At 40.0% G+C, this 17,004-nt stretch overlaps 1 protein-coding gene across 1 annotated transcript in view; it reads right to left on the reverse strand.

Moving 5' to 3' along the window:
* CTTNBP2 (cortactin binding protein 2) overlaps positions 1–16,370 on the reverse strand; it is an 81,511-nt gene extending 65,141 nt beyond the window's left edge. Inside the window, 2 exon segments of the mRNA XM_042018092.1 lie at positions 3,891–3,998; positions 15,966–16,370. Coding sequence (XP_041874026.1) covers positions 3,891–3,998; positions 15,966–16,034 — 177 coding nt within the window. The 5' untranslated portion in view covers positions 16,035–16,370.
* Between the last annotated feature and the right edge of the window lie 634 nt (positions 16,371–17,004).

Below are 17,004 nucleotides of genomic sequence, written 5' to 3' on the forward strand. Positions count from 1 at the left end.
CTTGACAGCTATTACTACCACATCCATTCATCATATGAGGGTCAATGCACTTAAAAAAAATCTTTTAGAAAGTGAACAGCCACAGCAACCATTTTTTGTCTGGAGAAAAAATAACAACAAATGAATGCTGTATTTGAGATCACAGCTGTGGGAGGCCAGACCTGTGCTTTGATTATGTGGCCACATTACCTCCACATTAGGAATAAATTATCCCCTTATTACAGGCGGACAGTTTATTTGGATAATTGAGACAGATGGAGGTGGCAGCTATAGTTAAATATCCCTCCATTTTTAACTACGTGGACTCTCAATAGCAATTAATCATCAAGTTATTCCTCATTAATGAAATAATTTTCATGACTTAAATTTTAATCTGAATCTAATTTTAATTGCAGCACAACCATGATCATGAAGCTACTAAAATACAGAAATCACAGATTCAAAAAAAGAGAAATCATGTTAGTCACTTGGTATAGTAATTATACAAAATCAGAGCACTAATGAGAAAGATTTACACAGGAAAAGATCCTTTGAGCTGAATCCTGATGCTGTTCTCCACAGTAAATTAACTTTTGACTTGGAATAAACCTGGAAATTTGACTCTAAGCATCATAAAGGTCTACTTTTCCAAGTCTGTTGGTTTCCACAGGGCTGAATTTGTCCAGCAACTTAAATTGTTCTGATTGATAATTACTGTAACTATTTCAAGCAGGAATCAGTTGTGCATATTATAAAGGAACAACAATGTATTGTGGAAACGTGGAAGTAAACAGATGTCATCTGCATATTTCTTACAAATGAACTTGAAGTTTTGGTTTTGTTTCAAAAATAGTCTTCTAGGTATATAAAATTAATATAAAATCCAATGGAAACTCTACAGCACATTAGGAAAAAAAGACACAATAAAAAGCATTAATTATTATACGTGACACTGGGTTTGATTCTTTCTAATTTATCATCATGTGGCAGAAATTATAGTGTCTTAATAAAAATCAACTCTTTAACTTTACTACCTAAACTTATCTTCCCTTCCCATCTCTGCCCCTAGGATGACCATTTAATTTAACAAGATATCTTCACATACTCTCAAACTGCTGGCCTTTCTCACTTTTAATTTTTTATTTTTTTGTTTACACAGAATAAGCAGAATGAACACTCTGCCCTCTGAACAATACCCAGCGGACAGATTTTATTTCCTAGTTCAATCTTTTCAAAGTGGAGTAATAAACTCTGAAGCTTTTCTTCTTTACTCTCACTAGACTGCAACCTTTAGAAATTAAGTTTTAAATAAACAGAAAAAGTTATGCAACATCTTACAACAGCTTAATGAGGAGTTAATAGGCATCTTCTGTGATGGCTACTAGCATCAAGAAAAATCAAATTGAAAGTCATAAGATACGAATTTATTTTATGGCACAATTAATATATTGTAAAGGAACAGCCAGAAGACCTGCATCTAAAGCAAATACAATTTGGAAATCCAGGGGCATCGTTGCCCTGTCAAAAAAGCAATATTACAGCAGTACTAAGTGGTACACAGCATCATTTTGGAATTTTCTTTCTTTCATTGACACCTCAAACTGCATATAACTTTACAGCTATTTTTTAAATAAGAGGAAAAAAAATAAATCCAGAAGTCACAAAACCACAACACATTCAGAAGATTATTACTTTAGAATAGGAAACTCACAAACTTTTCCTAATTTTGAAAGAGACCATTATCTCTTTTTGAAATAATGTTAGTCTTTTCCCTTATATAAAAACTACTTCCTTCTTACTTTAAGGATATGCAAACTGTGTATGCCCGTCCATTGCAGCAAATCTAAGTACCAAATCTGACACAATTACACTGGAATTCTCTTGTTATACACTTTTATAAAAGACCTATATCTGGCTATCTAGTTGTTTATTTTTGTGTGCTGCTTGGAGACTCCAGTTGCTAATCCTGCTGACTTGTGGCTTCCCAGTTAAGAAGCCAGAAGATCCAAAACCTGTTGTAGTATGATACTACATGTTCTACAGCAGTAGAACTACAGTTCTTTAGCAGGTATGACTTCCAAGTTTCGCAATACTAGCACAGCTAACCAGGCAAGCTGCCAGGAAGATTTGAGTTACACACTGAGTTTATTTAGAGAAACTAGAAATTGAGATGCAGGAGAAGGAAAAAAAAAGCCCAACTGAACAAAAAAATCCCACCCCCCCAACTTTCAACATTTAAAAACTTTCAACATTTAAATACTTTATGTGAAATTGAGCTACTTATTATATTTATCTGTATTAATCATCAAAACCCATTTTGTACATACTACCCAATTCAGCAGGTACATGTGAATTTGATATAGACATTTTTCTCCTGGGACAGCAATACGCTGAATATTTAATGTTTACTATCATTAAATGCTTACTTCATTTTTATTTCCTCCTCTCTTCTTTCCCATTTTTCTCAATTTCAATACATACATTTTTTGATATGTAGTGTAGTAGCTTGTTCCTGAATATTTACTAGAACTGAATATTCTATTTGCATTCCTTCAAAGTTAGAAGAGTCAAAAAAAGAGATTTTGGATGTGCTGTGCGCACTATTTCCACTTTTACAAAACCTTAACTGGCAGGCAGGGAAAATAAAATTCCTAGTCCAGGAAAATGAGCCATGAAGTTTTAGAACAGCTAGATGAAAAGGCAGTACATTTCAACATATGCATATAACTGAAGGCCAAACACAAAATAACTTCAAAGTGCAGTAATATTCCAGAAAAATATTAATCCTAGTGTCTTATTGTCATTACAAAATGAAAATTACATTTTTTAAGAGAGGTTTACATCTATAAAGTCTTCAGTTATTATTTCAAGTACATCAATGACAGCTACTTTAAAGCTCCATTTGCAACAAGTGATCTGTAGCCATCACAAAACAACTTAAAACTGAGTAAAAACGCATTTACAATTGTTACTGTGACATTTCAAGTGGAAAATGTTCCCACACTATTTGATAATCATTATATATACTGCTAAAAACTAGCACTAGATATATTATATTACATTAAGGTTTTGCTTTACCATACCTTCAATGCCTTAAAGAGCACTATTTCCCTTTATTCAACTATGAAGTTATGAATATTTTTAAACCATAGAAGACTGTTTTTTCCCCAAACCTGAAATCTGTTTGGCAGTCCTGTTAAATTTTATTTTGATCCAGATCAAAATATTACATATTAAAATCAATGTGGTCATAAAAAATAATATTTTAATTAAACTAGTTTTGTTTGTACATTTCCAGTCAACTAAGTCGCCTTTCAGACTGCAATCTTATGAAGCAGAAAACTAACCTTCACATATGCCTAACACAGTAAAAACCTAACCAAGTACTTGTGAGTGCTGTTAAGAGTATATATCTCATATTTCACCTTTTATTAAAAAAAGGCAAACAACCAAAAAAGCCACAAAAATATTTCCCTAAGTGGATATGACCACCTGGTTTTTGTCCCTACTTCCATCTCACTGAAAATGAAAGCATTGAATAGAGTGTATGACTGAATATAGCTCATTAGAACAAATTACAAACGGACTGAATTTTTCTTTGATGTTATTCCTTCCTTTCACAAATAACAGACTTTAGAATATAAAAGAATTTTAAAAAGAAGCAATTTCACAGGTTTTTAACTTATTTCTTTGAAATTTTGTTGGTGTTTTAGACCAAAATTACATAGAATTACCAAATGGCTACAATTAAACAAGAACATATTTTGTGATTACTGAGATTTAGTCAACCTAAAACTTTAAAAATCACGATTTACTCTTTCACTAATAATATTCTATGTACAATATAAAGGAAGTGGCAAAAGAATTTCAAAAATAGCCAAAAAGCAAATCATAACAACCAAATTACTTACTCGCAAGGCTTCAATCACAAGGTCTCGTGCTTCTAGTTCTCCTTCCATTACACTCAAAAGCATTCGCAGTTCTGCTTTGCTCAGGTTATCCACATCAAACTCTCTTGTCTGTAAGAAAGAAAACACTGATGAACACACTGACTACAACAGTTACTGTAATTTTGAAACACAGATGTGCCAGCAACCATCTACAGTTGTCAAAAGTTGGTCTCTTTATTTGTACTATATAAAGTCAAAATTAATAGTGAATAGTCTCATTCTTTTTTTTTTTTTAAGTGAAGAAATTAAAGCCTTCCCATATTACACTGTTTCAAATTGTTGCAAGGGATCAATCCTGCAAAGCCTTGTGAATGATAGGGGTGAAACGGTAAAGCTACTAACTTTGTGAGTAACAGTTCCCTTGTGAAGCTTCACAGAGGCTGAAACAATTCCGACGCGAAATAGCACTACAGGGAGGAAGGCAAGAGAGAGGGAAAGGATCTTAACCACGGCACACCTAACGCACCTGTGCAAACAGCTACCCAAGTTATCACCACACACTGTGCTGAATGTGAATTTCTGAAGAACAATTTGTGAAAAGACACAAAATCTTATGTGCATGCTTTATTTGCAGTCTCATTTGTTTGGCTGGAGGGAATGGTTCAGGTTTAAGAGGCACTAACAAACAATAGTTCATAGCAACACTATCTTTCCACTCCACAGTTACCAAGATTAGTGTAGGTCTGACTGCCACCCTGAGCAAGACAGAGAAATGAGTTAATACTGATGAATAAAATCATTGAGCACATACTCGGTGTATACTGCGAATCTCAGTAGGGCTTCTGTAAAATCAAATTCACCTCCCAAACTGCTACACTTCTATAACAATGTCAACAGGCACATGGCAAAATGGATCCACTGGACACTAATGTATTTGAACTTTCCAGAAGTTTCGGAAAAGGTTCTGTATCTACTATTATTATAGAGAAACTCCTATCCGACTGTATAGGAATAAAAGACACTTCATGGATAGGAAGCAAACATCATGGGTAACAACCATTTTCCAAGATGGAAACAGGTAAGCAGGGAGCACCTCTGGGACCAGCCTTATTCAAGTTCTTCATTAATAACCTGGAAAAAACATAGAAAAGTGGCAGAGAAAGCTATTTCATGTGGAAGTTGGCACATAATTCTTCACATATAGGTGAACAACCTCATTTTTCCGCTATCTAAACCCCTGGTAAACCAACATCTCAAGTACAGCATAAAATCTTCACCTAAAAGTGTAGAATTGGCTAACTAAAAGAATGAAGAGAAAAGGAGTAAGTACTATATGAGGAAAGACTACAAGGCTGGAAGTCTTGATTTTGGAGGTGTGGTGAGGGGAATGTTATAATATTCACAAAATCACAAAGGTAGGTAGGATTAATACCAATCTGTTGTTCACCATCCTGAGTGCTAACACAAGTAGTGAATTTAGAAGGGGATTACTTTCAGGGGGGAGAAAATAGTTTTTATTCCATGTGCTAGATTCAGCTGCCCAGATTGATTTTCATTATTCTATTATTCCCTGTAAGGTAAATGCTAGACTCCTAGCTATGATGTAGATGTGTTTACTAGAAAAGCCCTGCAATGCAAACACTCAGCTATCTTCAGGATGAAGTAATCTGTTGCCAAATTAGGTGAGCGGTGTATCTGGACATATTGTCTATCTTCCCCAAAGCACATAAAATCTAAACATTCAGCTACTCAGGAGCTTAAATTCAGTATAGAAAAATGCAATAAAAATTAAGGCAAGTACCATTTCTACTTTCTCAAGGCAAGAGGATGGCAGAACAGTTGTTCTTCCCTCAGGCTAGAAGGCCATAGATATAAAAGACCCAAAACCTGTATCTGTGTTAATACTAACACAGTATTAACTGTGTTATACTTTCACTTTGCAGTTAAAACACACAGAGGTGCACAAATGGCTACTGAGAACTTTAGGTCAGAACTTTAGCTACTTACATTCAATGTATGTTGGATTGAGCTTCCTCATTTAGGTGAGTAACACGGATCAACCCCCCTGCACAAGCAGGGTCATCCCAGGGCACAGGACTGTGTCCAGAGGGTTCTTGAATATCTCCAGCCTCTCTGGACAACCTGTTCCACTGCTCAGTCACCTGCACAGTAAAGCAGCTCTTCCTCATATTCAGGCAGAACCTCCTGTACATCAGGTTCTGCCTATTGCCTCTTCTCCTACTGCTTGGCACCACTTAGCAGAGTCTGGGCTCCATCCCCTTGGCACCCTCCCTTCAGATACTGACAGACATGGATTAGGTCCCTTCTCAGTCATCTCTTTTGGAGGTTGGAAAGTTACCTCAGTTTGTCCTCATAAGAAATGCTCCAGTCCCCCTGTTTCTATTAAGCCTAACTGTTTTGAAGACGGGGCCATCCATTCTAACCAGAACTTTATCCTGAACAACAGTTATCTTCTATTTTTGCTGCCTGGGTCAGCTATTTCTCTAATCCCAAAAATACCTCTTACTCTCCATGCCAATGAATCAAGAGAAACAACCAGTTTCTCTGAAGGCTTTTTCCAATCTGTGCTGCAGCAGCCTCTCACAGTTCTATATAATGCTCAATGATCTAAGGACACGTATAAAATGAAAAGTCACTAAACTTATACAGCTCCTCATTTAATTTTGTGTCAGTAGAGTAGATTTTACCTTACGGGCTGCAGCACTTTTCACTCTGGGTACTTCTAATTACTAAATTTAATTCAGTCAGATACAAGGACCCACTTATCTGCCATCCTTCTTCTGTGAACAACTTCATAAAACCTAATACCTCAAGGATAGGAACTGGTTTCTTCAAACAACTTCCTTTATAATAGAGAAAAAAGCCTCTATTTTTCAGATGGAAAACTAATGCAGGGATTTTTTTTTTCTAAAAATAGAAAGCAAGTAGTACAAAACATAATATTCAGTAATGGTCTTTAAAGATGACATTCAATGCTTTATCCACTACATTATCTTTATATTCTAAAATATGCTTGTCTCTTCTGACAAAAAAAACCAAAAAACAAAGGCACTGAAGGCTTCAACAGTCACAGACAAAGTTAATAGGGGCATCCACAAAAGTACAGTACACAAAACATGATCCTACTCTTTTGCCCAAGTCAGTAAATTCAGTCTGCCAGGAGGTGTAACACAAGGTAGCTCTTTGTCAAAAGACTGTAGATCACGGGTGAAACATCAATTATCTGCAGTCTTTCCTGAGTCATAAATGAAAACATTCTTCCATTCTTATCAAACCAGAGACACTCTTCAACATATGTGATGCAGTGATGAGATTTTTAACTAAGCATCTGATTAAGCGACTACAGTAAATTTCATTCAAGTATACACCTTGAACTAGAACATAAGAAAAGACAGCAAAAACTAGCAGTTAAGAGTGATCTCTGGTAATTTATGATTAGATATAAATAAACACAAAGAAACGTTAACAGAAAGACATTCCAAAAAGATATTCAACTTAGTTTTTATATTTTTAGTTTTAAAAGCATTAAATAAGAACTAGTAAAATCACTTCATATCTAAACAATTCTAGCATATGACACTAAAAACTCACTTACTCAAGCATCCTGTCTCCAAAAACAGCCAATAAGGGATGCCTTGAAATCACCATTAGAACAAAACAAGCCCGTAATGATACTTCGCAGAAATATTCTCCCAACCTCCAGCAAATTTCAGCTTGTTCACCTTCTGAGGCAGAAATTGTCATTTTGTACATAGCAGCCCTCAGCTGACATACCTGCTGAGAACCTGCGCCCTTGCTTTTTGAATCTTTATATAATTTTAGCATCCACAACATTCCACAGCACAACTACACATTTTGTGTAGAATCACCACCGTTGCTGTCAGTTACTTTTGTCTGATGCCTTCTTGTTTTTAAGTATGAAACTGTCCACAAGAAGAGACACACTAAACAGAAAAAGTGCTTTTTAGGATGAAAGATAACACCATCATTGTTCTGGTCTTGTTTATGAACAATTTTATGCTCGTTGAGGCTTTTTTTCCCTCCAACTTTATTTGACAAATTCTGAAATTGGAATGACTACTTTTTTCCAGTACTTTAAGGTCATCTTCAATTTGTTCATTATGGATAAGCAACATCAAATCCATTCACACAGGATAAGAGCATGCATGGCAGTCACTGAAGATGCTACCACGTCTTTTCCTCATACACATCTCTGAACCAGCACTCATGGAGTTGCAACATGGCCTACCCTAAGTGGACCAAAATCCATAGTTTAAAGATCTAAAATATTCTCAAGCATGGCTGAAAAAACATCTTTCAGATTTGAGCAGATTAAGCATATAATGAAATAAAACTATCCTCCCTTTTTAAACACTCCATGCAATCTTCTGGGATCAAGATGTCAGTCATGCCCCACGTTCTTATTCTGAGAGAACATTGTTTGGCCAAGGCATAGAAAAAACTGCTATTTAGATCTAGAAAAGTAATCTTCCTAACATCTTCCAGTGGAGCAGTAAGTCTTAGATCTCCAGAAAATAAAGACTGCAGTAGTACCTCATGGCTTATATGTCTTCTGGGGTTTTGCTAGAATGCCAAATTGTAAAAATGTAACCATCAACTTAACAACTACGTAACCAAGCCAGCCATTGTATTGGTTTTATAACAGAGATACCAGAATATGTTGCCCTAGAAAGATATTTTGTATATACAACCAAAATACAAGAGAATTTTTTCCTCTACCTCTTTCCAATTTTAAAATGTTTGGTTTATTTGATCTATAAGAATAAAGTACCTGAAAAAGACTACTTCAGTTCTCTATGCCTCTAAAACTCCACATTATTTTCCAAGATCAGTTTTGTAAGGGGTGTATGTTGCCTGGCAGCAAGTGCACTGACAATGGAGCAAACTGCTAATTAGCTAAAACTCATTCAACTACCTGAATGTGCATCACAAAAACAGTACAGGCAAAATGATACCAGCTTTGCTAAAAACTAAATTAAATTCTGCCAAGCCAAAAGGAAGAAAAATCCATCAATTCTGAACAAAAGAAGGACTACTCAGAACAGCAGTGATCAAACTGGAGAGGCATTTTCCTGCCCCCATCACCTTTGGAAAAGATAAAAAGAAGACGAAACTGGAAGATCACCGTGAGGCACAGGAACAGAATGGAGTCTCTCACATGTAAAGCAATTTAGAGTAAAAATGGTAAAAGTCTTTGCAGTTAAATGCATCACACCACTCTCAAAGAAAAACCCCCAAAACAAAACCAAACAAACAAACACACAAAACAAAAACAAATCCCCAGAAAATATCATGAGGGATAGGCAGTGCCAATAGTTTGCTTTTGCTGACATAGCCCAGTTGATAGTACTGGCAACCTCAGGAGCTAAAAGTGCTGTTCATTGTGCTATCGCAGCAACCGTTAAAAACTCTGCTGCTTTCAGCAGAAGCTTGAAGAGATAGGTAAAGTGTAAAAGCCACAACTTTGTACTTTCCCCAAACAGAACACAGGCAAAAAACAAGTTAGCTGTGAATTAATCATAAATGACCATAGAAAACAAGTTCTTTCTTGCTCAGAAAGCCTTTTAAAAGATGGAGCTGGGTAATAACCAGGACTTGGGGAAGAAACCTGTGGAGCATAATTGAGGGCTGAAGTGGAAGGGTGGGAGCAGGGTGGGGAGAAGTATAAAAATGGTGTACAATATGACACATAGGGAAAAGCTGTCAAAAGGAAAAAATAGTATTTTCAGAAGGGAAAGGAAAGGTAAATATCTACACTTATTACATATTTTAAATTGAATTCAAATCAATACACAGGTGAATCCTCTTGAAGATTCACAAAGCAGACTTCCCAGATAAGGTTCTAAAAATAAAAAAGGTTTGCTATTACTTTTTAGGCTATACAAAATAAACTTCTAGTATAATGATGGCCTCACATCTGCCAGACCCATGAAATAACTGCACCAGAGAAACACAACCATGATTCATATGTTTTACAACACCAAGTATGTTTCCCAGGTACAACTCATCTGATCAAGTATAAATATCTACTTTGACTAATTCTCTTTAGTTTCCTATAGAGAAGTATTTAATGTGATTTGCAATGTCCCAGGGATCAGAGATAGCTTTTTTGGGACAGGTAGATTTGATACAGAACTTAGGAGAATCACCCATGCCAACCAGACTAGTAGCAGAAGTCCAGCTGGGATACCCCAGAGTACCACATGTGGGCCACTAAAGGTGAAAACCTAAAGATGCATGTCTTGTATATATGTATGTAGGTATGTAAGTGAGGTACCTAATGGTACCAGCTATGCAAGCCAGGTACCCAGTGTCCCTTTATTTTCAATGGAGAACTAATCAGCCCAGTCAAACAGACAAAAAAGCTATTCAGTTAACCACTGCCAGAACTATTTGCTCACGGCTCCACTGACTATAATAGGATATTAAACACTGCATATGCACATAGACACCTAAATTTAAGTGTCTTGAACCCCATTCACACCTCCACCCATACCTTCAAGAGTCAGCTGCCAAAGTCACTTCACTCAAAACCAGTAAAGTTCACAAACCTGCTTCTAAAACAGGTTATTCCTTCTAGCCACTTATTTCACCCTACCAACTATAAAAGGAACTGGGTATGTGGTCAAATGAATCATAGCTCTTTTCTAATAAAGAAAACTGCAAACAGAGAGACTGCTAAAAGAAGTGGTTATAATATCCACACAGTATTCATGAATACTTCAGGGAAAACCACAGTTTATTGCTTTCCCTGTGGAAAGCTTGTTCTTTAGTCTGAAACTAGGGTAAGAATCTGTGATCCCATGCTTCACCAGAAATGATCTGATGAAAAAATACATGTCCATTTCCCACCACATCCAAGACGAATTTAAGAATTAAGATATAACCTTAAGGAATCTTCTTAGTAATAGAAAAAGGTGTGAAGGCAGAGAAATACCTTTCAAGGAAAAGCAATGTCATTGAATTTGCTCCCCAACTAATATGGAGTTTTTTGCTGAAGAGAATATCATCTGATGTTAACATTCAAGACTCATCAAATTTCATAGTCATACCTAAGGGATCATGAGGGTACTGTATATGCATTTAATTATACCATCCATTAGCTCAATGACTTTTATTGGATTGTTCACCACAAGAAGTTACCCGCTTATTCTGCCCTCCTCAAGCACAGCTCCCCAGTTTTCTGGGCTTTTCTTTAACAGGTGTGGGGGAGGTTTTGGTTAGCTGTTGTGGGCTTTCTTGGCTTCAGATAACAGCAAAACTTTTAATAGTTTCAACATTAACCATAAATATACCTCAGAGCTGGGAAATTTATTTTGGAAACAACAATAACAACAACAAAAAAACCCCACCAAAAACAAACAAACAAAAAACCCCAAACAAAGAAGCAGTCCCCAACCCCTCCAAAATTACTAAGACACTGACCTTTGTACACACCCAGATATCGTCACAGCTATTAAAACATTTTTGCAATCTACTTAAAGCCACAAAGATACTTTGTCATTTTTTATTTCAGTGCAAGTTAGGTTTCTATATAGATTGAGGCCCACAAATCTTCTTAATCATGTTTAAATTCTTACTTAGATTTAATGGGCAATTTATGTTCAGCAAGTTGCTTTCAAATAAGTAACTTCTAAGGCAAATAGTATATGATTAGATACAGATATGGGTACTCACTGTTGAAGCTATCTCTATTTTTCAAAATTTTACACCTTACTTTGTGCTACAAGAGAACCAAAAATCAATGTCCAAGAAAGCTTTAACTCACGTATCATTTGTACATACCAGTATGTCTTCCCTAAACCTACTTGACTGCTTCTGGTTTACACGTTCAAGGATTATACAGGTTTTTTAAATCAATTGCTCCTTTTCTTGGGTAGGAGTAGGTGCACAACCAGAATGCAAACTGCTGTCTTCCTGAGTGCTTTCCTTCCTGTCCTAATTTCCATCTCTACTCCTATCTTGGTATATTCCCTCTGAGGCCAAAGCAATGCTTACACAAATGAAGTCAAAACACTTGGGAAAACAACAGAACTTACTGTATCCTACAGCTTTGCACTTCCTATGCCACTTTCACATATCTGGCTCAGAATTTTCACCTCTGCACTTCACCTCTAATGACAGTGTGACAGTCCACATTTGGAAGAGAAAGGAACATTTGCAAAGTGGACTGCATTCAGTGGCTTTCTTTTCTCATCCACAAAGATCCTCACAACACAGGAAGAGAGGATGTGCTGCAGGTTGTGTAGTAGAAGGCATAGAAAAGGCAGTGCTGTAGTTTGGAGAAGGGGGAGGAGAAGAAGAAAGGAGGCTTGAAACATTATCACTGCAAGACGGATTGAGACCAATCTCTCACCACAGAGAAGGAGGAGAACTAGAACAGACAGAACTGTGCTGTCTCTGCATGTCACCTACATGCTGAAACACAAGAGCATCACACATCTGACTAGAAGAAAATAACTTCTCTGAATGATAATGCCACACTGAAAACTTGTATTCAGTTGAAGACAGGGTTGCTAAAGTCCTTTTGTAAGTGACCATTTTCCAGGATGTAATCTCTTGTAAGAGTCTTTGCTTTTCAAGGCTATGGTCTCATTTTTTGCTACTTGCAGTAGTTTTCAGATAAGAATCCTTCCAACTGATCTAAATCAGCCTACATAATTGATACGATCAAGCCATAATTTAGCATTTCACTATATTGACCAGAATGGCAGTTCTACTACGAACATTCTTACTGATCAATAGACAGTGAATACACCAAGCTACGCACAAAATACCCCATAATGTCACCACAAAGTATCATGGAATTTCTCTCAGTTATATATATATTTTTTTTTGTTTGATAGTTTTTCATGTAGTGTAACTTTTTTGTCCTGTTACATGACCCACAGCAACCCAGAGTGAGCCTTTGGAGTATGCACACATTCTCGATGCAATTTTGCAGCAGCATCCTTACTCACTTTAGTGGAGTCAAGATTCCACTCTATCAATATCAGCTACATGTACAGCTTTACAGACAGTAGAAGGTACTGTCTTTGAGGGAAAAATAACATTTATGCTTTTGATCACTGCTCAAGCAAAAGCAAACCCAAAAATTTTACTGAATAATTTCAACAAACTTCATGTTTGATATACCAGGCTTTTCATAGGCTTTGTTAAATCTACACTGAAGTGAAAGTGTGTGACAAGCCAACCCTCTCTGCACAGCAGGCTGATGTTCAATGTTTCAACAAAAAGACTGTCAAATTGGATTATTTCTTGCTATTATATAATCGTTATTGGTAGACATTAGGCAGATGGAAGTCATTCAAAGATGTTTTAAAACACACACATATGTTTTCTCTCAATTCTAGTCCAAACGGCACCAACACAATTTCAGTGACTTCAGTGCAATCATGCTGAGCAGGTATGAAAAAGGACCAGAACCACTCCCCTGCCCTTTTTCCCTATCATTCGTCCCATGATAAAAATACCAATATTTTGTGGAAAAGAAGTGATGGGTTTACCAAATGCTGTGTTTTATCCAAGGAAACTCAGAATAACAAGATTATCAGCTTTGTTCCTAAATGTAACATACTATGGAACAGTCTAGGCTTTTTCAGTCAAATTCCCTGGTGAATGTAAAAAAGGGAGGGAAGCACTTCCCTTCCTTTTCTACAGTGCTTCTAAAAAGAGCAGAGAAAGTCTTTATTTCCCAGTGATGTTATTGATAGTGTATCAAGACACAAGAACAGTATTTTGTATCAAGAAACCCTGATGTACTGTCCCGTGTCACACACCTTCTTCTGACAGCATAAAACTTACACATTAACACATCACTATTACAAATACTGTTCTCACAGCTTTTTACTGCACTATTTGTGCAATCAGGATTCTGAGAACTAAAAAAAATTTTTAAAAATCAGAGCGAAACTAAAACCCAAAAAAAACCCTAACCTAAAACTGTACTGAAAACAATACTTTGTAATAAGTTGAATTTTAGCGTGACTTATAGGATAGTCATTCGAATGATTATGGTCACGCAAAAAGTAAGCAAGATGATTCAATTCATAATTCTGTATCTCCCATTTAAAGACAGAAAATAAAAGCTATTCATACTAACCCTTCAAAAGAAATATTTAAGTATCACAAATGTATTTTTAAAAAGTATTTTCATTACACAGAGGTATTCTTTTTATTTTCCAGTACAAGAGATAAAATTAATCAACAATAAAATGTTTATGCTGGTAAGGAAAAAAACATAAAAGGAAAATTAATGACTGAAGGCAAATTAAAAATGAAAACAATAATTTAAAAAATACTTTGTTATTGCTCAAGTATAGCTATTATTTTTGTTAGGGAGAAACACACAGTTTACATCCTAGCATCTCTTCAGTTTTAGAAACATATTTTAAAATGAGTGTGCAATACAGAGCTATCCCTCCTACCTTTCACAATGAGAACACCAAATTGCATGAGTGGCTTATACTCCACTGCCTAACAGGGCAATATTGAAGTGCTACTTGTTTGATATCTTAAAACTGAAAATTAAGGCAGTATTAATATGAATATACTAAAGAATTTAGTACAAATAATTTTGGTCAAAACCCGGGCTTTAAAGTATTTAAGCCTGCATTTGTTAATTCCTACCACAATATTCATTTATGCCATGGTTATATCATTGTTTTAAAAGACAGTGATGTTATAAATATGCACTGCATAAGGTTTACATTTTAAAGGAAAACTGAATTTCCACAACACTGCAGATTTTAAGACACAGAAGGACAATTATGTACACGGTTGGAACAAGGTTTCAGATACGAACTAGTGCCTGTTTGGAAGTAAACAAGATAATAAAAAATAAAATGGTAGCAATAACCTAAATTTCAGAGAAACTAGAGTCCCCTCCCTTCGGGAGTCATCGCCTTCAGGACCGATCCCGATCAGAACGGGCACCACTGCGGTTTTACTGCCCTGAGCTTCGCATGTCGCTACGAGACCGAGCAGCTACAGCCTGACTCTGGACCTGCGGCTGTCGGCCAGGCGAGTACCTAGGGCTGGTTCGCCTGGGAAGTCCCCAGACAGGCTGGACCACGCCAGGTCTGGGATGCACCGGGAGAGGAAGAGCCGCCGGGCTGCAGGGGTCTGCCAGAGCACGGGCGAGGAGCCGGGGCCCAGCAGAGGCGCAGACCGCCCGAGAAGACGAGCCCTGCAACCCTCCCTGGGGTCGTGTGGAGCAGGAGAGAGGAGCCCAGCGCCGGCCCAGGGGAGCGCAGCCTCCCCCCGACACCGCTCTTTAACCATCGGCTGGCACCGCACCGCAGCCCTGCGCCTCCCTCCTAGCCGCCTCACCCACCCGCAGAGAGGACACGCCGGCAGGGAGGGAGGTTCTGCTCGGCTTTTGAGGATATTTTAAGCAGGGAGCCAGATCCTGCCCCTGGGGCGCGAGGCCCGGGAGCGGAGACGTCTCCACACATCCGGCACTCGGGACGGGGACTTGGAGCGGGGGAAAAGGACGGTGCCTTTGCGCCGAAAACGCCTCACCAGAGGCAGGCGAAAGCCAAGCGCCTTGCGGGCCCGGCAAAGGGTTAAAGAGCAACATTTCCCCCCACCCCGGTCTGACAGGTCCCCGGCCGCTGTCAGCACCTCAGCCCTCCCGCAGAGCAGGGGCGCAGCCCCCTCGCTGTGCGAAGCGGCAGGAAAAGGGGGGTGGGTGCGGGAGAGGCGAGACGGGGAGCGGAGCCCCCTCCGTGCCCCTCACCGGCGCCGCACGCCGACCCCGCGCCGGAGCAACGGGAAGGAACAATGGGAGAGAGAACCCACCGCCCCGGCGGAGGGAAAGAGGGAGAGCCGCAACGAGGGAGACCCCGCGCCCCTCTCTGGTCTTGCCCGGGGCGGGACGGGGCTCGGTGGCGGCGGGTCCCGCAGCGAACCCCGTCCCGCCCCGGGGCAGAAGGAGGGCGGAGGGACAGAGCGGCGGAGGCAGGTCTCCTGGCACCGCTTCGTCCCAACCCTATGGGGAACCCTCGTCGCCGCGGCTGGATCGCACCCTCCCTCTCCCGCCAGGCCCATTACCGCTACCGTGGCCGCCGAGTCCTCCCGCCCGCCAGAGCCGGGCTCGCCGCTCGCTCCCTCCGTCGCCATCTTCCCGCTGTATCGGCTCCGGCGCGGAGCGCGGTGCGGAGCCGAGTGGCGGAGCCCCCGCCGCCAGGCGCTTAACCCGCTCCCCGCCGGCAGCGATCCCGCCGGGAGCGGGGGCGCTTAACCCCTGCGGCGCCAGGCAGGCGGGACTGCCGAGCCGAGCCGAGCCGCCCCCTGCGCCGGCAGAGGCGAGCGACTCCCGCCGCCGGGCGCTCGGGCTTCCCAACCCACCCGCTCCCCGTCCTCCATACGGCGGCCCGAAGACAGGCGGAGGGGGAGCGGGACCTCGCCGCGGGCGGCCGGCGCGCAATGGTGGCGGAGGGGAGTGTCCCCGCTACGGCGCTACCCGGGCCCCACGCACGCACCGCTCTCCTCCCTACCCACCCCCGTGGCTTAGCAGCAGGAGAAGGAAGGGAAAGGTTCTGGATGGGGCGAGAAAACAGGGAGTTGCAGTGGATTGGGTTACCTGATCAGTAAGACCTTTAAACCAGCTGAAGTCTTTGAGGGAAGGGCAACTGTGCCTTTTCCTTTCTGGGGGCGCTGACTGGAGGAGTCATCTCTCCCACCCCTATGGAGAGGTCTGGAGGAACATTTCTGCGGCTAGCCATTGCTTGGCTGGCTTATTTTCAAGGTGTATTTTCAGAGCCTGTGTGAGGGTGGACACTCAGCCAGGCCCAGTGTTTTGGCACCTCTCCGACCCGGTGCTGGAGTCCATCCTAACCTGGAGCTGCCCTTTGCCATTCCAGGCGCGTACTGAAGCCAAATCCTGTTCAGAATTCTTTCCAGAGGAAGGTTTTGGCTGCTGAGCTGAACCCACTACCACGAAGGCTTAGTGTTTCCCACCCAGGAGCACCCCGCACTGGCCCTCTCCGGGGGATGTTCTTCATGGTCTTGCTGTACTGCTTTGCCCCAGCAATGGGGACCTACACCAAAACGAAATCTAAACGTACTGCTCGCTGGAACCAGCGTAACT

This window comes from Corvus kubaryi, unplaced genomic scaffold (assembly GCF_017639235.1).
Source record: "Corvus kubaryi isolate FWS band 111438036 unplaced genomic scaffold, C.kubaryi_AGA036_p1.0 137, whole genome shotgun sequence".
Classification (NCBI taxonomy): Eukaryota; Metazoa; Chordata; class Aves; order Passeriformes; family Corvidae; genus Corvus; species Corvus kubaryi.